Genomic DNA, 24,728 nt, shown 5'->3' with positions numbered 1-24,728 from the left:
TTCTCGAAATTGATCACCCAACCCAATGACTGAGAAGACGGATAACTTTGTCCGTCGCCACCAAGCTGTCCGAATTGGATGATGCATGATATGGATGAATATGGATGAACTGAATCCCTGGCACCAAAGGAAGGACACCACCACAACAACATTGGTAAATGTTTTTGGAGTTGTGGCGAGACCAAAACGCAAAGACCTGAACTGGAAGTGATGGCTCAGCACCACAAAACATAGAAACCTTTGATGCGGTAGCCATATGGGTACATGCAAGTAGGCAAGGGCGATGAGAAATTCTCCCGCTTGAATCAAGGCTATGACTACACTTAGGTCCCTGTTTACAAAGCAGCGTTATAGGCACGTTAACATGTTTAATGCGCGCTAATCATGTATAAGTGTTAACTATGTACGTGCCCACAATATCCCTGTAGGTGCCTACATGGTTAGCGCGTGCGCTAAGTGTAGGCACGCTAAAAACACTAACACACCTTAGTAAACAGGGCCCTTAGTGTCTTCATGCGAAAGATGCATGATTGCAGGGCCTGCAAGAGAGAGAGAGTATGGGACTAAGAGGAAGGATATATAGAGACGGTTTGGAGCACGGTAAATTTTAAATACCATAAAAAGAAAATGAAAAGTAATTCTATGACAGACAGGTAGCCAGTGTTCAGTGTACAGAAGAGAAGAGACTTTTTTTTTTTTTTTAAAGAGTTGGTTACTAGGTGCACTGCCATATTTTGTAGCAATTGCAGTCTGTGGGTATCTTTCACCTGTGCATCCCAGCCAAGCATTTTGTGTTAGCCTCAAAATAAACCTAGAATCCCAGGTCTTAAAGCATATTATAATGAACTCCAATTCAGGGTTCAAGTACTTTATCTTAACTTATTACATACATCATAAGAGTTAAAATTAGGGGTTACAACCTACTTTTATAAAACTGTGTATATTCATTTGGTAGCTATGCAGTTTAATTTGAGTCAGTATGATTTTAACTTCTGTTTTATTTGATTTATTTTGATTGCATTATAATTTTGCATTTTATTTATGTTGTACATTGCCTTGAACAACTATACAATTCTTAGCACACTAAGAGGTACTGTATATTCTCAAAGCACTTAGACTTAAAAAGTTCTATAGGTTTCTATGCAACTTTGTAAGTCTAAGAGGTTTGAAAATGAGCCTCTAAAGTCCTTATTCTATAAAGGTTATGCTCCTAATTTATGAGCATAATTTACGCTCCTAAATTAGGAGCATAATCTATTTTAGAGAATAGAGTATGCCCCTAATTTGAGCATAAATTATACTCATAAATTAGGAGCATAACCTTTATAGAATAAGGACCTAAATATACAGATATGCAAACAGCATGAACAAATTAAGCTGTTTCTTTATCAAAAGCAAACAAATACACTTAATATTCGTTCATTTTAAAAATCCTGAAAACTGGAGTTTGTCATCCCCTGTTTAAGATTCTCTAATGGATGACTATGAATTAATAAGAAGAAGAATATTCTATTATTATTTAGGTTAATTGTTTTAACAATTTTTCAAGCAGAGACCACTTTGGCAAGAAAAATTTCAATATGAGTGCAGAGACCTTTAGCAGTAAGACAGACCATACCCTGGGCAAAAGGAACAACCCCCTCCAATGAACTTCTTGCCTGAGGGGGTCCCCCACTGATGATACAGCCAGCCCAACTGCTCAGGTGCAAGTCTTACTGCTTGCTCTTTCAGGACTACCGCTGGCACAACACTAGGTTAGTGTGAGAGCCCTTATCACCTCAATGGGTGGCGGTAAGGGCTCCCCGCCGCATGGCCGTGCGGTAAGAGTTATCTCACTGCGTGACCATTTTTTGGGGGGGGGAGGGGGCTTTTACTGGCTGTGGGGAAAAAGGACCCTGGTGCGTAGAAAAAACAGCTCCTACCGCTAGCGCAGGGACCTTTTTTCCGCAGCTTAGTAAGAGAACCCCTATGTAACTAAAGCAAAGTCGACTACCCCATACTATTTTCTTAAAACCATAGCTCTCTCCAAGAAATTTTCTTCCCAAAACCTTTCTTCCCTACTCCTCTCCCCCACAGGTATTCTTCCCAAAATATGCCCTCCTCCAACCCCATCCCAGACTTTTGAGTATTTCTACAATAGTTCTTTCACCTTGAAAGCATGACTAGTATGATATGTAGTTTGGTAAAATAATGTATTTAGAACGGTATTCTTTAGACAGCAGAATATGAAATATACAAAAGCGTGAAGCATTTTTAAAAAGTCCTGTACATAATAAATCTTATTCTTCTGTCCAAAACATTCAGGACAGAGTACGAGATAAGGTGATGAATATATCCCACATAACCACACTACAAATATATGACAACAGTTGGAGTAACTTTTGCAATCAGTTTAGTCATTTCTGCTTGTTTCAAGTACATGCTGGCCTCCTGAATTCCAAGCAAAATAACTAAAATAAAGAGCAAAAGCATGTGTCAAAAAAAAAACCCCCAATAAGGAACAGAAATGATGCAGTTTTCTGTCCTTATACACAGAAAGATGAGCAGTATAAAGAACTTAGGGCTAGATGCACTAAACCTTAATGACCCTCTAACAACCCTTTAACGAAGGAAATTCCTAACCGTTGCATGCATTAAAGGCCTTTTTCCTACGAAGCAAGCAGCTAACGAAAACGGAATGCAAAGGAGAAACTACCATTGAAATGTGGACAATTCAGAATGCACTAACCATACCGATGATTGCAACGCATCATTTACCGTCAGAAATTTTACGTGTGCTCAGACCTGTCGTTAAGGCTTGAGCTATCATCTCCACGCTGCCCCCTGCACCATAAAAATCCAAGCCAGCATGTTTAAAAAGAAAAGTGAGATACAAACACAAACACGTGGTTCTCTGCTTTCCCCTGCATCATTACAAAACAAAACATACTGCTTCTCCCTGCAGCTTAAAAATCCTGTCTCTCCCCCCTTCTCCAACAGCTTTGAAAATTAACACTCTCTGCTATCCCCTAAAGCCAATTTTCCCAGTACTGTAAACAAACTGCAAAGAGGTCTTTTGTTACAAAAGGGGATTTACGAGGGTCGTTCTTTTTAGAGTTATCTTCAATTGCACTCTTCTGCTAGATCAGACAGCTAAAAGGCTTGCAGGTCGGGATCCCCCCCTCGCACGCCCCAGTCTGACGTAAGCAACCTACTTAGGTTTAATACGTTTGTGGCTGCTCTGTGCATGCTTAAGGAGCAAATTAACGACGGGGATAACGAACGTTTGATACATTGTACTTTTCAATACCGCACCGAACATTTCTGAGCTGTTTTTTTTGTGCATTCTTTGTTGTTTCAAATTCGTTAAGCACTTTTACGATTTAGATTTTTTAACGTTTGGTTGATGCACCTAGCCCTATCATATGGTTTTTAACAGTCTATGAATATCTATATCAAAAAATCCAACTCAGCCTCATACAAAACCTTATGGCATCAGATGGTTTACTTTATTTTCTTCAAATGAAAGTTACTTGGCTAAGTGTACTCCCTTCTAGTTTCAGTTCAGCAGAAAAGATATGTTTATAAGCTTGTACTGAATGTCTGTGCATGTGAAAGTGGTTCCTCCCATCACCATTATAGTGTTGGAATGGCTATACCTAACTACACCAATGTTTATATAGCATTAGGAACCTGCAGGGTGGAGGAAAACACTGGATTTTCCCACTTCAGAAAGTTTGTGAGTTGTGGGGGCAGAGAAGGCGGGTAATGTTGTACTTTTGCCATAGAAATTGTATAAGGAAACTGAGGCTATCTAGAATGTCATATTATGAACTAGTATATAAACTAAGTTCCCAAATCTCTTATGTAGAAAAAGGCCCTTATTTACAAGAAAGTAAATCTGGCTGGCTTCATCTTCTCAAAAGACTGACCCTAACTTGCTACAAAAGGGACCACTTTTAATTGGATCCTTACCAACTTCCTGACTCTTAACAAGGAGGAAGGGAGCCGACATACTTTACTCTTGTGAAATGAGCTCACGGAAAGCTAAATCAGTCACCATACCTGTAATGCATTCAAATTTCTGGCACTGCTTTGAAGCTGATCCACTGTAATACTTTGAACTGCTTGTGACTGCTCTCTGTTACATCCTTTGATGATTAAATCATAGGATGTCAAATAAGAGAGAGCCAGAAGCCATTAGGCTTGTCATCCATATAAACGGTGGTTAGAAAGCAACTGCATATACTTTGAACTGCAGACAGTGGGTCATAACTTTATAATAAACTGATCTGTAGCATTTATTCCACAGGGCAGAAACATGAGGAAGCTAGAACAGAGACACAAAGGCAGCCCCAAAATAGGGTTTTTTTTCATAGTACAAGATGATCTGTTTGTTTTCTGCTTAGTTCTTTAAATCACTAAACATGGATAAAAATATGAACCAAATCTTAATCTTCTAAAATGAATGATACTGCTTTAGGTAATATCACACCATTAAGGCAGATGTCATCTGAAGTGGTGGTTTAAAAAACTAACAAATAAAATCTTTGCTTGTTTTCTAAACTAATTTTTATAGAATCAAACTGATGTCAAAGTATGCAATTTTTTTCTGACAGATAGGTTTCATTTTATTTAAACATTTCTATTCCACCTATAACTAGGGAATACATGTACGTATCTTACCCATCTCACCATTTAACTGATCACCTATGTATGTATAATTTGGGGTGGTTACAACTTTACAACATTACTTAGAGAACTCACAAAACAAATAGTAAATACAGAAAGAAACGCTACCCTACCACTATTTCAAGTATGCCAATATGATAAAAACAGACAATTCTTTACAAGTAATTAAAGGATAGAAATGACCATGACAATTTTTCACGTATTCTATAATACCGAATGAAGTCTAAATATAGGACTCAGGAAAGAATCAACAGGAACAATAATGCCAGAATAAACTAAGTATTGTCTCAGGCACAAAATTAGATTTTAAGCCATGTGGAAACAGGGAAAAATACATCCTGCAACTGAATGTAACTCACCTTCAACTACTACCGCTTGTTTCATTTTGATAATCAGCTAGGGTGCTTGGCGTGGAGTTAGATAATATGTTAAATATGTGAACTTATATAAATCTGATTGTCTAGAAGTCTTTTTTTCTTGCTGAAATGTTTCACAATATAAAGAAATATTTCACTTTTCTGCCTTTAGATTAGCAGTTCAACTCCTAATTCTCTCCAGAATTGATTATTGTACAGGTTGCAGATAGTTCAGAATATGGCAGTCAGGTTGATCTATTCTTCAAGTCAATCTGATCATGTAATTCTGTTATGATTGGGCTCAGAACCCCTCTCAAACTTACCTCTTTCCTGGGGGTCAGCTTCTTCGCTGGCTTCTGTTTCTTTTCTCTGTCCTTTCTGAGCTGGCTCTGTCTCTCTGTGCTGGCAGCTTCCAGCAGCATGGGGTTAATTGTTTTACTTTACTACAGCTGTGTGGGTGGACTGAGTTAGCTCTACCTCTCTTTGGGTGTACTGGCTTCAAGTGCTTCACGGTGTTGCATTGGTGTGGGTTGGGCCTCTCTGGGTCAGTGTGCTTTTGCCTAGGTCTAGGGAGTGTGACATCATCAGGGAGGGCCTTGATAAGGAAGTGGTGTTGTTTCCTTCAGGGCCTTTGCAACGGTGGTGTTTGCTTTAGGTAGGGTGGTGCAGTGTGCACTTCTGACTTTGTGTATAGTTTCCCTGCTTGCTAAGGGCCAGGTTAGTGTTAGTGCAGTGTGCACTGGTGACTGTGTGTTTAGCTTTCCTGCTTTTCCCTTATGGTTCCCCTGCTTTTCCCTCTTGGTTTTGGAAGCATTGCTGTGTGTAGGGCTTTGGAAGCTCTGTTGCTGATAGAAGTACTTCAGGGTTTGGTGTTGTTAGGAACACTGCAGAGTTTGCTGTTAGAAGTACTTCTGGTGTTTGTGCTATTGGGAGCATTGCAGTCTTTGCTGTTGGTATTTGGTGCTTTAGAAGCACTTTTGGCTTATGTGTTAGCTTCCCTGCTTTTTCCTTGTGGCTCCCCTGTCTTCCCTTTAGTGCTAGGAGCTCTTCTGGTTGCTTGCCAGAGTAGTGCTTAGGAAGCACCTTGTTAGTTTTGTATCTAGCTGGCTAGAGCAGGTAGCTTGTTAGTTTTGTGTTTAGATTTTTAGTGTAGAGCTCTGCTTGTAGCTTCGTGCTTAGTAGCACCTGTGTTAGCTTTGTGTTTAGTTCCCTGCTCTGTTAGTTTAGGGCTTAGGAAGTCCCTTTCTTGAGCAGGGCTTAGGAGCTCCTGTTTAGTATAGGGCTTAGGAAGTCCTTTTGTCAGTTTACTGTTAAGAACACTCCTGTTGGTTTAGGGCTTGGGAGTACGTAGATCAGTTTAGGTTTAGGAGTACTTCTGTTTCCAGTCCTGTCCCTGTGTCATCCGGTATCCAGTAAGTCCTGTCGGTTTACTCAAACCCAGGAGCTCAACTCCTGGGGGGCTTAGTAGCTAAGCGCAGGTGAAGCTGTGCGGACCAGTCCAGTGTGTTCCGGTCCGGTGTGTGTTCCAGTCTGGTGCGCTCCAGTCCAGTGTGTTCCGGTCCGGTGTGTGTTCCAGTCCGGGGGATTGCAGTCCAGTGTTCCAGTCCTGTGTCCTCCAGTCCGGGGGATTCCAGTCCATGTGTTCCGGTTTGCTGGGCAGTGCATGCAGTCCCTGCCGGTGTGCTTGCGCAGTGTTGGTTGGTGGGTTTTGCCTGCTGCTGTTGCTCCTCGGCAGCAGCCCAAGGGCTCACGTTTGCTCCAGAGCCCGGCCCCGCGGGCTCTGAACCTGAGAACCTGACAAATTCCTTATTTGTATGACTTGCACTGTCTGCCGTACCATATATAGAAGCCGGGGGTTTCGACTAGCTTTTGGGAGCCAACCCTCCTTCCTCTCAGGGCTTGCATGCAACTAGCACAGAGGAACAGGCTATATCTGCACCAAGATTGGGCTGCTAGGGAGGTTTGCAGAAGGCAAAAAGGAGGTCAAATCCTTCATGAGGTGGTACAGCAGTAAAGAGAAAGTGAGGTCCACAACAGTCACATCAATTTATTACAAAGAGTAGAAAAAATAAACATAAAATTTGTATCGGATGTCACAAAACTTGACACAGCTGTGTTTTGGCATAAAGGCATGCATCAGGAGTCTATTCATGAATGTGGAAGAAAAAAATGAGGGAGTTATAGCAGTGATAACCTATTGAGGAGAGCTGCTTGCCAGGAAGCCCAGTTATGTTGGACTCCTGATGCAGACCAAGCTTGATACTGACCAGAGTTTAGTCTATTTTAACTACCCTTTATAATGAATTGATGTGACTGACATCTTGGACACCCTCTTGTTTTTGGACCTCACTTTCTCTTCACTGTAGGTAGGTTTGCAGCTCATCTGCATATTTATCCTGGCATCCTCCAGGGGGACTCTCAGGCCCACCCTCAGTCAAGTCCTCTGCTCTTGCTGTCATTCAATCCATTCAGTTGCTTGCCAGGTGCTGGGGAGTTTTGAAGCCTATCTGCATACTCTTCTTAACATCCTCCATGGTGACTCACAGGTCCCCCTGATCCATTTAGGCCTCCGCTCTTGCTACCCCATGCGCTAATCAGCTGCTTGGCCATCTAAAATCTCCACAGGTTTGCACTTTGCCTTATCCTTCTATTTCCTATGGATCCACTATTTTCCTTCCTAATGTTAACTTTCCCAATCTTATTCTCTCTCTCAGAACACTACATATCTTAAGACCATAATGCCTATTCTCTACTTTCATCACTTTACCAGGCATTTTGACTTCTACCCTTTCCTCTGTTCTTAAGCTTCAATATTTCTCTTCCTTTCATTCAGCCATCTCCATTCTTTCTGAATGCATCTCATCTTTGTCACAGTCATCATGTTTCCCCTATACTTCTCCATATTCTCCTCCTCCTTCTCCTCCACTCTGCTGGGGATATCAAACTTAGCCCTCTCAAAGGCAACTCTTAGCCCGTATGTACAGCTCAAACTGCAAACCCTCCCATCATATTCCTATCCCTCTCCTCTCTCCTACTTCTCACCCTTTCTTTGCACTCTGTGGAACGTCTGCTCTGGCTCCAAAAAAGTTGTTTATATACATGACATCTCCTTGATCTGAAACTTGGCTTTCCCTATGAACTCAGCCTCAGTTGTTGCTCTCTTTCATAGAGATTACCTTATCTCCCATACATCTTTGCCCGGTTGGTTGTAGGGTACTATTAGGCTGCTGGTCTTCCTTTCCTGTAGGTTTCAGCCACCTCCTTCCACATTAGTCTCCTTCCCTTCTTCCTCTAAAGTCCACTCCATTTGCCTATTCACGTCCACTGCCTCCCCTGTTATTTGTCATTTATCAATCCTCTGAGAAGTTCCCCTCTTCCATTCTCACTGACGTGATTTCATGCTTTCCTTCTTTCTTGAACTATTTTCCCCTTCCCTCATTCATGAGAACTTTAAACATTCATACTGATGACCCCTATAACTCTTATGCCTCAAAGTTTCTTGCTTTAACCTTCTTATTCAACATCCAGCTATGCTCTACCACCTATACTCACCAACATTGCCTTGCCTTGATCTTGTCTTTTTCGCCAACTGCTCATTCTCACTTCAGTTTTTCCCTGTCTCACCATCATCTGATAACTTCACACTATACCAATATATTTAAGAATCTACTGCTGTAGACTCCTGCACTATCTCCACCACTGTTTCACGCTCCTCTCATCCACTTTTATCCAAGCCTGTCAATGAAGTAGCCAGTCTCTTCCTATAACACTATACTCTCCTCTGTTTGGACGTCTCATTCCTCCTGTCACCATCACTAAAACCCAACGTTGGCTGAGCTCCAGAATCCACTACATACACTCCTGAGCCTGCTCTGCAAAGCAGCACTGGCTAAAACCCGATGATCATGCTGACTTCATGCATTTAAAACTCTTGCTGACCTCCTTCCAATCTGCCTGCCAAACAAGAGTACTATGTCCCCCTGACAAACTTGATTGCCTCCCATCCTCAGCATCAGTTTGTCACACTGAACTCCATGCTCAAACTGCCCTCCACCTCCACCCCACCCCCCCCCCCCCCCACCCTTTTCTCCTCAATGCTCAGACTATGGCTGAATACTTCCATGAAAAGATTAACCTTGAATACTCCATCAGGTCACCTCTGTCTCTCCTTACCCCTCTCAAAATCTTCCTTCAACCCCTCCAACCCTTTCTTTTTGTTCTAAAATCCTAGAGGAGAAAACTACATATCATATCTCCACCTCCAAACTCACCACCTATTCCTACCCATCTACTCACTCTATACTTCCTACTGTCATCCCTTCCATTTGTCATATCTTCAAGCTGTTCCTAATGCTTTCAAACATGCTGTGAATACACCACTCCTTACCAAATTTTCACTGGACTCTACCTGCCCATCTATCATCTCATCTCCCTCCTCTGTTTCACATCCAAACTACTTGAAAGTGCTGTTCACCACTGTTGTTTTGACTTTTTTTTTTTTAAAATCTGAAGCTAGTCTTCATCATTCCGGTCTGGCTTTCACAAGCTAAATTCTACAGAAACAGCCCTTGCCAAAGTCTCAAGTGAACTTTTCCTTGCCAATTCCAAGGATCTTTACTCAATCATCATCCTTCTTAAACTATCTGATCCTTTTGGACACTGTTGATTTCCACCTACTCCTTGATATACTGTCCTCACTTGGATTCTGGGGCTGTTCAGTTTTCTTACCTCTCCCATCACACTTGACACCATCACCTAAAACTGAACATGGGCAAGACAGAGCTTATAATCTTTCTTCCCCAATCCTACTTCTCCTCTTCCCCCATTCTCTATTTCTGTGGATAACATGGTCATCCACCTTCCTCAGCTCATAACACTGGGGTCATCATTGGCTCCTCCTTCTCTGCATATATCTAACAGATTGCTAAAATATCATCATCAAAAGTTTCCCTTCCTTTTGGACACACTACAAAAACTTATATCCACTCACATCACTTCCTGCTTAGTCTACTGCAACCTGCTCCTCACATTTCCCACTGAACCCTCTCTCTCTTCCTTTCAATCTATTCAAATTCTGCTGCAGAACTTGTCTTCTGCCATCAATGTACTCATACAGTCCCACCCCGCTTCTCAAGAAACCCTATCCTTTTCTATATATAGTTCAAATTTCTCTTATTGATCTGCAAGTGTATTTATTCTGACAGCTCCTTAGTATCTTTCCTTTCTTATCTCTTTCTGTGCCCCTTATCAGAAACTCTGCTCATCAAGTTAGTCACTGTTGTCTAAGCCCCTTCTCCTCAACTGCCAACTCCACATTCTGTTCCTGTCCACCTTGCTGCACTGTACACCTGGAACAAACTTATTGGCCCTATTCAAATCCAGGCTAAAAGCCCACCTTTTCAAGCTGAGTTTAAATCTTAGCCCACCTAAGATTGTTCCCATAATAAAACAAACTCCCCAATCTCTTATTTGTCCTGGTTGTCTGTCTTGAACAGACTGTTAGCTCTGATGATCAGGGATTCTTTTGTTTGTTTGTGTACAGTGTTTATGTACAAGCAATCTACATAACTAGGAATGAGGAGTAGTAGTATATAGTATGGAGTTTTACATGAACATAATGCACTATTAACGTCCCATGCCAATCTTTAAATGCAGATTTAATTTTTGAGTAGCTAGTACGCACCAATTCTCAATATGAAATTCTAACAAACAGCTAGAGTTACTAACATGTGCAAATGCCATTGGCACGTGTTATTTTACTGGCAAGTCCAATTTTATGCAAAAGCAACTAGTTACTGTAAATAGCGTTAACAGTATTAGCACACCCTAGTGCTTATTACTAACTCTATACGAATAGCTATGGTTTTTATTCAATGAACGGCAACATATAAATGGGTCTCTGTATCCTTAGTCTGTAAAACTTTTGGTTCTTATTTTATGTACCAGTTATAAGCTGATTTACTTACATCTTTTCATAGATTCCAAATCATGGAATGTTCCAGGGGCTAAATGAGCTAGCCTGTTGTTATGCAAAAACCTATCAAAAAAAGAAACCGATATCAGTGATTCCTAGATTTACGTATAAGCATCACAAATTATTTAAAAACAAGTAGAATAAACAAACTTACAGCCTCTCTAGTTTAGGAAGATGATTAAATGATTCTGGTTCCAAAGTTTCTATGTGGTTAAAGTGAAGGTACCTGTAAAATTTAAAACAACATTTTATAACAGGTAAGTATATCATACTGAAAGGCATACCGTTTAACACTTGCAAACGTCACGTTTAATGACTACAGTACTAAAGGCATTGGCATGTTTCATTGAATAAATGGCAAAATTTTGTGAATCATTCACAGAAAGTGCTAGCAAAAAAAAAAAAAAGTGAATAAGAGTAACTACAGTGAGACATCGGCAGGGAAACAACTGGGTTACCAAAGTTAACCATAGTGAAGGTTTGGAAGAATAGGTCAATAGAACCAGAAATACAAAGATAAAAAAAAGCCTATTACTAAGTTAGGTTAGGGAAGGGAGGTTAACTGAATGCAATAAAGATATTCTTTCTCAGGATACTTGGCCTGAGATTCTGTGCAAAGACAAGAAATCTCACTGAGGCAAATTCTTTGAAGTGTTCCCCCCGGTGACAAATGTGAGAATTTAGGGATGCCTGTGCGCAAATGATCTCTGACTTGTCTAATCAGGTGCTCCTCCCATATTTAAACACTGTGTTCAGTGTTGGATTCAAATGCCTACAGTGGATTTTGAAGCTATATCTGTCTATTCAGCCCTGATACATGGATATTGGAATACCCAGCTATAGAGAGACCATCAGAAGTTATCCGGGTGCCACTGAAATTCAGAGTCTGTACCCCAATAACAAAACGGATACCAGCACTGAATACTGGCACTAACCCCCTAATTCTATAAAAGTCACCAAAATTGCATGCAAAATTAATTGAATAATGACCAGTTAGTGGCATTGGCTTAACAAGCAATTATTGGCACTAACTGGAAACAATAAAATGTACATGTGTAAATTTAGGCACATGATCTGCGCCTAAATTTTACGCACACCCCGAAAAAGGGGGTGTGGAAAATGGGAGTGTCACAGGTCTGGTTTTTGGTTACATGCACAATTATAGAATAAGGGGTGTTCCATGCATAAATTTAGGCATGGGCATTTGCACCATATTTTCACTAGTGCAAATGGATGCACCTAAAGTTACATGCGATCCCCTGGACTTAAGTGCGACTCTATAAACTGCGCTTACTTTAGAAGTGATTTATAAAACAGAACTTAAGATTTTTTATTAAACTGGCGCCGACTTTTTAGGTGCGATTTATAGAATATAGTCCGATATGAATAACTTCTGGCTCCACCCAGATCACCTACTTCTTACCTGGATTGAGCAGAAGCAATCTCTTCAGTGGCATTATCCACATACCCCGGGATTCTATACAGTGCGACTTAAGTTGAGTGCACAAATCCAGTTGTATTCTGATTTATACACACAACTTAGTTAAAAAGTCGATCAGCACCAATATATTCTGTAACGTGATCTGCAAATATTCTAAGGTCACATTGTTGAAAAGGGAGCGTGGTCATGGATGCGGAATGGGCAGGTCATGGGCGTTTCTAAAATCTATGCGCATGGTTATATAATACATCTGGTACATGAGTAATTTAGGCGCCGGCATTTACATCAAGTTTTACTTGGTGTAACTACCCGTGACTAAATTAGTTGCACGGATGGGTGTTCGACGTGGAAATTTAGTCTTATTCTATAGAGTACGCTTAAATTTAGGTGTACTTTATAGAATACGCTAGGCATATTTTGTTTCAAGGCCAATTATTTAGGAGTCATAAATAGAATCTAGTCCATAATGCTGCTGGAGATTCGTGTACAACCCTTGTGAGCAGCACTTAACCAGGTGCGAGCGCTCCAACCAAGATAAGTGCACCTCAGTTTAAGAGATAAATTCATGCATTATGCTGCTCCAATGATATAGGAGACTCGGGTAGATGACAAATAAAAGCTAGGGAAGTTGTTGCTGTTAGTTCTGGAAAGTACATAAGTATGCCATACTGGGAAAAGACCAAGGGTCCATCGAGCCCAGCATCCCTGTCCACGACAGCGGCCAATCCAGGCCAAGGGCACCTGGCAAGTTTCCCAACGTACAAACATTCTATACATGTTATTCCCGGAATTGTGGATTTTTCCCAAGTCCATTTAGTAGCGATTTATGGACTTGTCCTTTAGGAAACCGTCAACCCCTTTTTAAACTCTGCTAAGCTAACCGCCTTCACAACTTTCTCCGGCAAACGAATTCCAGAGTTTAATTATACATTGGGTGAAGAAAAAGTTTTCTCAGATTTGTTTTAAATTTACTACACTGTAGTTTCAATCGCATGCCCCCTGTCCTAGTATTATTGAAAAGCGGGGATGGAAGATGGCGCCTTCTACTGTGTTGCTGAGGGATTCAGTTTTGGAGGAGATCTCTGCTTAGCACTTGACTAGCAAAAGATCCTGAATTTGCCAAGGCATAAGATATAGGCGGAACCCTGTTTTTAAACACCATTAAGTATTAAGAAAAAACACCAACTCCTTCTTTCTGCAGCTGATGTCATAGTGCACAATAAATAAATAAAATAAATACAATTAGTAAATTTCCTTTAAAAAGACTATTCCCTGGCTGTTATTACTTACAGCAAGAACACACGGCACTAATATACCAAGAAATGATAACTACCATACTGCATTGAGCACATATGAACTAAAAGTCCCAGTGCAGCCACATTGAGCTTGAGATTTAAGTTCTACCAGTTAATTAAATAGAAAAATAAGATTTATTTACTTTATCTTCTCTCTTCAATTAGACATTACTTTCAATTATTTCTCCAGTAAATCCAAAGCATCAAGAGAAAATTAATTTTCTCTACATAAAAGATACATTCAAAACCAGGTATAGCATGTTAAATTATTTAATGCTTTTATCAAGAACACGTTTTATGTAAAATTATTTTTATCAACATTAATCAAAAAATTCCTAGGTGTGGATGCTACTTCAGTTTCAGGCAAGATCTTATCTATAATAAGAATTCTAGAAAAATTTCTGAATACATTTAATTATCAATGTGCAAGAATTACTCAAAGGTTACAAAACACACTAAGGGGTTCAATTAGCACAAGTTTGAAACTTGTGAGCACTTGGCTACTGTCCAGTCATGCACCTTATATATATTCCTAAATCAATTATTTTAGAAAAATCTATGTAAAACATAGCTTCTCTCCCACATTCGCTTAGCTCAAGCCAGGATCAGAAATAGCTACAAGTAGGGGAGTGCATTTGTGAGTGCACATTTGGTTTGTCTGGATACCTAAATAATTAGAGCATGGGTAAATCGATTGTATGCACGCATCTACTAATTAATGCACATACAACCGACTGCGTGCAGTTTTCATGTTCTTGAGCATATATGGTATGTACCTAAAATTCTTTCTAGATCAAACAAATTTAAATATTGTGATAAATATACACATGCCTTGACATAACCTAGCCACCAGAGAGAGCTCTTATGGTGAAAGACTGCTGCAATGAACAGAAGGGAGCCACTAGAAGGCGCTCAGGAGAAGAAGTCGGCTAACCGAGTATTGAATAACTGACCCACACTTTCTCCCAGTGGAGGGCTCAGTTCAAAAGTGCTTGCTAAAGCGTTTGTTGCAAGAATAACCCCTTCAGAGTAATTACATATAGCCCGTGAGACAAGATTTGCATTATGTGTGGTTAGTTTGTATATCCTGTGAAGAGGATAACAGAGCTGTGACCTATTAACCAGGGAAGGCTTCAGAAGGGGGATGTTGGATGACATAACAGATGTCTTATGATTATGCACCATGAGTAAAGGGGAGTCTTGCAGACTCACTTTGAAATGGAAATAAAACACTTGGAAGAGAATTTTCCTATGGACTCTTTTCTTGAAAAATTCAGGTTCCCATAGCACCCTCCTGTGAGATGGAGGGGAATGCTACATGGTTACCTCCTGTTAAAAAGGAGGAGGAATCCAACCAGGTTTCTATCATATTTCCCTGGATGAGGGGAAGTGTTGGTGGGAGGAATGCAAGATGTCACTTGTTGAAAGAAGTGAACATTACAATATACCCAAAAATTGTTAAAGTATTCATTTTAAAAGACCACACACAAAAAAAGCAAAAACTAATGCTATTATTGGTTGTGCACACCGCTAGCTAGGAACATGCAGGGCTGAATACTTAAGAGGAACAATATGGTTATATTATTCTGCTATTAACAGATCTTGGATAAGTTGAAAAGATGCAATGGGGAGAATCACTACACAGAAGCAATGAGCAACCTTGGATGACCTACCTCCACTGTATGCAAATAGATTGTATGCATATTCTTTGGGGAAATCCTAAAAACCTGACTGGGTTTGCGGACTTTGAGGACCAAGGTTGCCCACCCCCTGCTATAGAGAAATTAAGAGCAATTTTTGGCTAGAGGAAAACCACCACAGTTATGGGGAATAATGGACAACGGTTATTTTTGTTCTAAGAAATGTAATAAGAATGCTGATGTTATACTGGTTCTGTAAATATTAGTGGGGATGAAAACAATGGGAAAACTGTGTGTGATATTATTATAAGGGAATTTTTATGATTGTAATTGTTTATAACAAATTTGTGAACTACAGATGGCACATACATAGATGGTGAACAAATTTAGTGCTCTTTTTACAAAGCTGCACTACCGATTAGCGGTGCACTGAATGTGAAGAAGCCAATTCTATTCCCATGGGGCTTCTTCGCATTCAGCATACCGCTAATTGGTTGCACAGCTTTGTAAAGGAAGCCCTTAAGGTGGATTTTATTGAAAGGAAAAGGTCATGAAGCCTAGAAAGAGAAGCAACTTTTCTTTTTTTTTTAAAGTAGCTGGGATGTAGTCCTTGGAGGCTAAAAATCAGAAGCATAGCAAGAATCGTACATCACCAATGAGCCTACCATGATCCTCATCATATTCCATCAACAATGATGTATGAGTTAGTGATGTATGAGCTGCTCGTGGCCAGTTAAATAGTTTTTGAATATTGGGCCTATTGTGTGCATTTTTTCACCAGTCCAGCACTTTATTTTGTTCCAGGGCACTGCCCCCTCAGCTCCCCATCCCCGCCATTTTTATTCTTTTGATCCATCCCCTTCAAAGAAACCAGAAAAAAGTTGTGGGCCCTGTATGCTCACAGTAAAGAGAAGAAACAGAAATAAAATCCCTAACAACACTGACCACATAAGTACAAGGTAACCTTTTACTCCTCCCCAGACCTTGCATTAAAGCTAATGTATCAGAAAAACCCTATGCTCAGACTTTAGGTTTTGCGCTCACGTTCATTATATCTGCCTTTAATAGCTAATGTCCTTATTATGACAGAATTTAAATGAACTGTGCACCAGTTAAGCCTGAGTCTTTGCACACAGCTTTTATGGAAAATGTGTTTCAACACAGGACACCCATGGTAGTGTACAAAGCCTAGTGCACTTCAATGCATCAGGACCAGAACAGGAAAACTGCAAAAGTATCTTGATGCTGCTTTTATGTTTACCTTCTTTCAGCTTCATTTTATTTCTTAGTTCTACAGATTCCCTTTCTTTAGAAAAGCTTTGTTTGTTCATTTATACCTTTTGAGAATTTAAATGTCTGTATCATATTGTCCTTCCCCTTCCCTCTCCTAGAGTTTACAGTATATGAGAACTATATCTTCCAGTACAGACCCCATACATGTCTTTAGTGAGATTTGGCCTTCAAAACTGAACACAGTACTCCAATGTCTCACCAATGGCCTGTATATGGGGATTATCATCTTTTCCATTCAGTTATGCCCTTCTCTATGCCACTAGTATCCTTCTGGCTTTGGCCACTACCTTGTCAATTGTTTTGCAATTTGAAATCCTTGGACACCATCATCCTGAGTTCTCTTTCCTGGTCTGGGCACATGTAGTCTCTTGCCTCCTAATGCAAGCTCCTTTGGATCTCTGCATCCCATGTGCAACACTTTGAACTTTGCATTAAAGCTTAACTGCCAAGCATTAGATCTGTCTTCTAATTATTGTAGATTTCTTCTCATGTTGTCTACTCTCTTTGGTGTGTTGCAGATCTTTGTGTCTGCCACAAGACAAATTGTTTCCCTTCTAATCCTTCAGCAATATTACTATCAAAGATACTGAACACAGTCCCAGGGCCAATGCTTGAGGCACCCACTATGCATCTTTCTTTCTGTGAATGAATTCCATTTACTACCATCTGCTGTACCAGGCAGCAAATCTATTTCTAATCCAGTTCACCAGTTTGGGTCCTAACCTCAGGCTGCTCAGTTTATTCCTGAACCTTTTATGAGTAACAGTATCAAAGGCTTGATGAAATCCAAGTAGACAATATACAGCACATGCCCTTGATCTAGTTCTCTGTTTTTCCAGTCAAAAATAAAATCAAATTGCTTTGGCACAATCTCCTCTTGGTATAACCAAAACACTGATCGATTGTTCATTTTCAAATTGCAGATGAAAAGAAATGTCTATCAGACAAGAACTACTTTTCTTATTCATATAAGGATTTCAAGGATAAGCTTGATTTGATGTTTCTGCCACAAAAACACTTGACTGAAAGCAAAGTACACGCTCCATACTACATATATATGCTTCTCTTTTAAAGATGCTTGAAGCAGCAAGCTTCCAAGAAGGCTAGGATAACCCACACAAAATAGTCGTAGTTACCACCCTAGCATCAACTTTTATGGAGTAACAATATGCCTGGATAACAGTTTTACTAGTTTTGGAAGTCTGGATTATATAAGATTTTGTGGCAAGATATGGGAGGGTTTGGGGAGTTTAAGTAAGGAACTGAAAACCAATGTGTGGAATGGCCTGCCATCCGAGTAACACTGGTCACACTTTAATGGAACCTAAAACGTGCCTGGAACCGATATAGAGGGTACAGAGCAGGAACATGGTTGAAAGGTTGCATAAATGACATAGGAGTGGGGTAGAGAGGTGGGCTCTAGTTATGATTTGAATATGAGCATCAATCTAACCCACAGCAGTAGACAACCAGAGAGGAAAACAGGTAGACAGACAGAAGGAGATCGAATCGCCCTTATTTCCCATCTACTAAGTTACTAAGCAAGACAAACAGCATCAGACACTGGATCTAATAAGTCTATATTGGCTACATTTTCACACATATTACCAATTAGATAAAAATGCATGTCATGTAACTTTTTAAGACTCCTGCAACATGAATAATTAGCACATAAAAAAAAGAGACTGCTTACCCTGTACAGCGCACATAGGGTAAAATCCAACACAGATCGGATTCACTCAAATATCAGACAACTTCAATACAAATAGTGAATCATGATGCAAAAACTCTTACTTCTTCTATATGCAGGATACTAGTGATAAGGAAGAAAAAAAGACCTCATAAACTGTGGCATTTATCACAAAGATGGGGGCACTGAATCAGTGATTCCATATGCACATGAAGACTGATTACTGAAAGGAAGTATTTGATCGTGACGTGTGCGGCTCTGATTGGAAGTCGGGTGTCTTGGCATCCTTTTTGTTTTGTTTTTTTTTTATTTTAAATTTGTTTATTAATTTATTTTACAAGTTAACATCCACTTGCAAAGGAAAAACAGATCAAACCATGCTAAAATTACATAGCAGTAATATACATCACCATCCATTCAAAGAAACACTTTATATCTTCCTTAGACCTCAATTATGTGGTTAGAGGGGGGCGACAGGTATTTAAATGGAGAAATTAACCTCAATATTTAAAATAAATCGGCTTAAACCTGGAACCATAACTATTATTCTTTAGTTGGTAAAGTTGTTTCTATATTGCGTTTACTTAGGTTCTTCAAGTCCAAGAATGTCCGTAGCTGTGAGGGGTCTAAAAACACATATTTAGTTCCTTGAAAATTGATCCTACACTTACATGGATATGCTAACATATATGTCGCCCCTAAGGCTCTAGTCTCATTTCTTAAGTCCAAAAATTGTTTCCTCCTCTCTTGTGTTGCTTTCGCAACGTCAGGATAAACCCAAACTTTTTGTCCATGAAACAATTTTCATGAATTTTTAAAATAAAGCTTCAAAACCTGATTTAAATCTTGTTCAAAAACAAATTGAACAATTAAAGTACCACGATTAGTTATTTCAACATCCGATTCTTCTAAGAATGCAGTTAAATTCTGAGGCTCCTGCTTTTCTCCTTGTACCTTCTTTACAGAATCTTTTAAAGGTAAATAATACATCTTATTACATGGAGGCATATTAGAAGGATCTGTCTGTAAAATTTCCTGAAGATACATTCTAAATAAATCACTTGATTTTAATAATGATGAAATAGGAAAATTCAGGAGCCTCAAGTTCAAACGACAATTATAGTTCTCCATTTGTTCAATTTTTCGCTGAGTTATTTGTTTATCTTTTATCAATGCGTCCACTGAAGATTTTAATTCATTAGCCACAATTTGGTTTTGCTGAGCCTGTTCAGACGCATCTTTTTTAACTTTTTCAAGTGAGGCATCAATTTTTTCTAACTTACTTACAACCGTTGTAATCTCATTAATAGACTTAGTCACTGCTATGGTCAAACCTTGAACCGCTTTCCAAACCTCCGTAAGAGTCACCTCTCCTGGATCTTCCCTCGATATCAAATCTTCCCCGCTTAGGTCTTGAGGAGATCCGCCGATCGAAACGCCGCTAGCAGCGCCTTCCGCATCTCTGACCTTCGCTGGGCAGGGAGGCGGTACCAACTTCGCGGCGTGAGGGAAACCTCTCGTCCTAGAAGCTCTGTCGCTCCCTCGTCTCGGCTCAACAGCGGACCTCGCCAAACCGGACTCCTGCATGGTTCGCTGTATAAAACGGTCGAGAGTCTGCTGGTCTGGAGTTGAAGTAAGTGCCCTCGGCAAGCTGGGTCCTCACCGCGTCCTTTACGTTTAGTATGTGGCATTGTAGGAATTTTTTTCTTCCAGCGCTTCTTCGAACCGCTCTCAACAGCAACGTTCAGGTCGCCATCTTGGAACGCCCCCTTTCTTCTTGGCATCCTTTTGAACAGGAGCACACCATTTTCTGAGTTTCTTCCTTTGTCTGCTCACTGTCTCGCAGTAGAGAGGTTACCCGATAGTAATGTTTAGAGTCTGTACTGTGAAAATTCGTTTTTGCTTTTTCTTTTTTTGTTTCTTCCTTTATTTCATCCTTGTTGATTCTTGGTATTTTTAGATTGCGGTTGGGGGCACATTGAGGTCTCCAGAAGAGCTTGGAGCGAAACGGTCCATCAGTACCACACTGTTTTTCCCTTTGCCCTACCTAGACACAGCGACCAAACCATAGAACCATTACTGCATCAAGAAAGTGTCTATATTTTGTGACTTTACCTGAATGATATACTTAGTTGAAGAAATGTCATATTTTTCATTTTTTCACATTTGGATTGCAATTTGTGATTTGACTGGCACCTTTAAGCATCTAAGTGGAAGTTTTTTTGACCTATGATTATATTTTTAACTGTGTGCATATGGAATCACTGATTCAGTCGCTCCCCATCTTTGTGATACATGCCACAATTTATGAGGTTTTTTCTTCTCTTATCCATAGTATTCTGCAAATAGAAGTAAGAGTTTTGCATCACGATTCACCGTTTGTATTGCAGCACACATGGAGGGGCATAATTGAACGAAAACGCCTATCTCCATGGGCGTTTATCTCCAAGAACGGGTCCGTGAAGGGGCGGACCGAACCGTATTTGGGAAAAAATAGACACCCATGTTTTATTCAACAATGTGTGAGCTGGGCATTTTTGTTTTTCAGCGATAATGGAAAATGAAAGCGCCCAGCTCAAAAACGAATAAATCCAAGGCATTTGTTCGTGGGAGGGGCCAGGATTCGTAGTGCACTGGTCCCCCTCACATGCCAGGACATCAACCCGGCACCCTAGGGGGCACTTTTACAAAACCAAACAAAAAGGTAAAAGAGCTCCCAGGTGCATAGCACCCTTCCCTTGTGTGTTGAGCCCCCCCAAATCCCCCTCAAAACCCACTGCCCACAAGTCTACACCATTACTATAGCCCTAAGGGGTGAGGGGGCACCTACATGTGGGTACAGTGGGTTTGTGGGGGTTGGACGACTAATAAGCATTAAGCAGCACAATTGTAACAGGTAGGGGGGATGGGCCTGGGTCCACCTGCCTGAAGTCCACTGCACCCCCTAACACTGCTCCAGTGACCTGCATACTGCTGTCAGGGAGCTGGTATGACATTTGAGGGTGAAAATAAAAAGTTGAGAAACTTCATTTTTTGTGGTGGGAGGGGGGTTAGTGACCACTGGGGGAGTCAGGGGAGGTCATCCCCGATTCGCTCCAGTGGTCATCTGGTCATTTAGGGCACTTTTTGGGGCCTTATTCGTGAAAAAAACAGGGTCCAGGAAAAGTGTCCTAAATTCTAGCTAAAAAAACGCATACTTTTTCCCATTATCGGTGAAATGCGCCCATCTCTGTTCGGCAGATAACCACGCCCCAGTTCCGCCTTCGCCACACCTCTGACACGCCCCCATCAACTTTGTCCGCATCCGCGACGGATTGCAGTTGAAAACGTCCAAAAAATCGGCTTTCGATTATACCGCTTTATTCGTTTTTGTGAGATAAACGTCCATCTCCCAATTTAGGTCGGAACTTGGGCGTTTTTTCTCATTCGATTATAAGCAGGATAGTGACCATAGTTTACCTCTAAGTTCTGAAGAATATATGTCTCAAGTTAAGAACAAAATATAATTCTATAGTGTCCTTTATATCAAGAACATGTCAACGCTATGCTGCAATGAGTGTTTGCTAGAAAGGCATTATATATGGTATGCGGAAAGCCAGATCTAATCAAGGATCCAATTTCCAAAGGTGTTAGTGATTTATAAACAATACCCCAATGATAATATCTTTAGCAAGAAAACAGATTTGCTAGTAGCATGCAAGTAAGCCCTACCAGTTGCTGTCAGTATGTTGCAGTAACCAGTTCTAGAGTGGGAGGAGGAGGAAGAAAGAAAAGCATTAAAGAGACAAATAGCATAAACTAAAAAATCCCATTTTTAATAACCCTCCTCACATTTTTGACAATTAGAACTTTTGAAATGTAGAGACCTCAAAATGTGTGCACATTTGGCTACAACTGACTTTTTTTTTTGTAATAAAGCAAAATTAAATGTAAATATACCACCATGTGTTTGTAGTCTAGCACTATCCATAGCCCATCACTTATTTAACGAGGGTTGCACAGTAGAAAAATATTCATGCATTCAATTTGCTTTTGCAACCACATATATCTAAATACCTATAAAACTTAAAGCAGCAGTTATCTTGAAAGTACTTTTATAAAGAGACCAGAAGGGTGAAATTTAAATTGTTAATTTCCTTTGTTTCAGGCCTGCCAGATCAGTCCAGATTCATACTTTGTACTCCATTACTAGCAGATGAAGACAGAGAATGAGCTTCCTGCTAACAACCACCTCATTGCACAATCTGCTGTAGCTGAGGCACCTGTTACTAAACTTCTGTCAAAGCAAAGTAGAAATCTGGAATAACACAACTTTGAACACCAATCCCAAGGTTGCCTTCCCTTAGGGAATGGCAACCCAGAGAACAAGCTTTAATCCAACAAAATATAACTTACTGATACTTATTCCATCTCTTACTTTGGGAGATCCCTTGAAAGCCTTGTCTGCTTTCAAGAAGGTTCTGGACTGGTTTGACAGGACTCAACAAGTAACTTAAAATTTCATGTTCCTTATTCTGTCAGACCAGTCCACAAGTGTGGGACATTTGCAACTTGAATTCTACTGCGGGAGGAAGGAAAGTTATTCTCTGAATTCTAGCTCCAAAGGCTGCGCCTCCCTTCTCTTATACATTCTGTTTATTGTACATGATATACTGCCTCTTGATGAAACAACAAAGCAGTTTTCAATTTAAAAAAATAAAACCAGAGAAAAGAAGAAAGGAACTCCATTATTACCAAAAAGTAGGAAAAGACAAAAAAAAAAAAATCCAAGAGAAGTGGAACATATTAATAGGCCGAGGCGGTCCCCCCCTCCTCTTGCTCACCTTGCCCATGGTAAGATCTAAAGGCCAGGTGAAAAAGTGTGTTTAAGGTGAGTTTTCAACTTCTTATATGATGACTCCTTTTAAAGTGAGACTGGAAGGAGGTTCTGTAAATGAGTTGCAAGGAAAAAGAAAGTGGAACAGCCAGTTTAATAAAGACAAGCACGAGAAAAAGGCTGGACAACAAGAAAGTTCTCTAACTGGGAACAAAGAGAATGAGTGGGAGCATGCTAAAAGATAGTGGTACACCAATATAGAAAGCTTTGCATTCTAATAAGAGAATCTCGAACTGAACGCAACAAGAAGCCGATAGCCAGTGAATTTCAGTGAGGAGAACTGTCACTTGATCACACTGATGAGCATTAGATTGTTTTGCAGGAGTTCTGGACTCTCTGATGATGCTTCAGGTCAGCAAGACTAATACTGATAGACAACATTACACTACAATAGTCTAGGCAGGAGGTAACTAGGGTATATACCAAAGACTACACTGCTGAAGGTTCAAAAAACACTTTATGGAATGAATCTGTCTTAAAGCATAAACTGAAGACCTAGTTGTAGCGGAGATATACTTCTCAAAGGATAATTAGAAGTCAAGAATCACATCCAAGCACTTGAAGGACTTCACTTTTGGTAGAGGAGAGCACAGAAGGGCGAGAGAAATAAGACAGATGGGATGACCTCCCTGCAATCCATACTACTAACGTTTTCTCAGGGCTGAGCTTAAGACAATGTTCATTAAGCCAAGTAAATATTGTATCTAAATTGGTATTCATGGAGGAAAGATTGTAAGAAGATGGATCAACATAACTAACAAGATGCTGTTGGCATAGAAAAGCTACTAATACCAAAATCCTATATTAGTCTAGAGCCAATGGGGGACATAAAAATAGAGGAGAAACAACAGAACTTTAGAGTACCCCATGGTATAAATGATAATCAGTGTAAATGATAAAGAGGGGCCTATTGAAATATAAAAAAAAAAAAGTTCCTGTACAAAAGAATGAATTGGTCCAAAGCCTGAAAATGAGCTGCAAAGGACAAAAACAGATGAGATATCAAGGGAGACAATCAACAAAACACGGATCTCACTCTAGCAGAATTGTACCATTCAGTACCATAGCGAAGGTGAAAACCAGATTGACGTGGATGCAAATAATTAGTCATATTCATTAAATCAGGAAGCTGGGTAAAAACTACTTTCTCAGTAAGTTTAGAAATATACGGTAGATTAGAAACTATAGTGTTTAGTGAAGGAATACAATCTAGCTTGCAGAGACCCACCAGAGGGACCAATTTACACTCCTATAGTCAGTCCAAGAAGTAGCAGGGCCCTAGATGAATGTGCCCTTGAGCCATTCAGGACTCACTACTAGAGAGCTGCATGGGGGCAGAAATCCAACCCGTCCCCGCTAGAATATAACCCATCCCCACTCCAAATCTCCTCCATCCCCGCTTCCAGCCTGCCAAGCCCTTGCTGTGCCGCAGTCACCTTGCCCCCCCCCCCCCCCCCCCCCCACAAGAAAGCCAGATTCTATTATCAGTAAA

At 40.3% G+C, this 24,728-nt stretch overlaps 1 protein-coding gene across 2 annotated transcripts in view; it reads right to left on the bottom strand.

Annotated features, from left to right (window-relative positions):
* PXDN (peroxidasin) overlaps positions 1–24,728 on the bottom strand; it is a 276,386-nt gene that overhangs the window by 141,564 nt on the left and 110,094 nt on the right. The window contains exons 5-6 of one of the 2 annotated variants that reach the window (XM_030198925.1): positions 11,156–11,227; positions 10,990–11,064 (exon numbers count right to left, since the gene is read on the bottom strand). In XM_030198925.1, the coding sequence (XP_030054785.1) occupies positions 10,990–11,064; positions 11,156–11,227 (147 nt within the window). Of the gene's footprint in view, positions 1–10,989; positions 11,065–11,155; positions 11,228–24,728 lie in introns of those variants that run through there. The other variant, XM_030198924.1, reaches the window with a different exon arrangement.

The sequence above is a fragment of the Microcaecilia unicolor genome, chromosome 3 (genome assembly GCF_901765095.1).
Source record: "Microcaecilia unicolor chromosome 3, aMicUni1.1, whole genome shotgun sequence".
NCBI lineage: Eukaryota > Metazoa > Chordata > Amphibia > Gymnophiona > Siphonopidae > Microcaecilia > Microcaecilia unicolor.
Note: the sequence above shows the minus strand (reverse complement) of the source record. Positions and strands in the feature narration are given on the sequence as shown.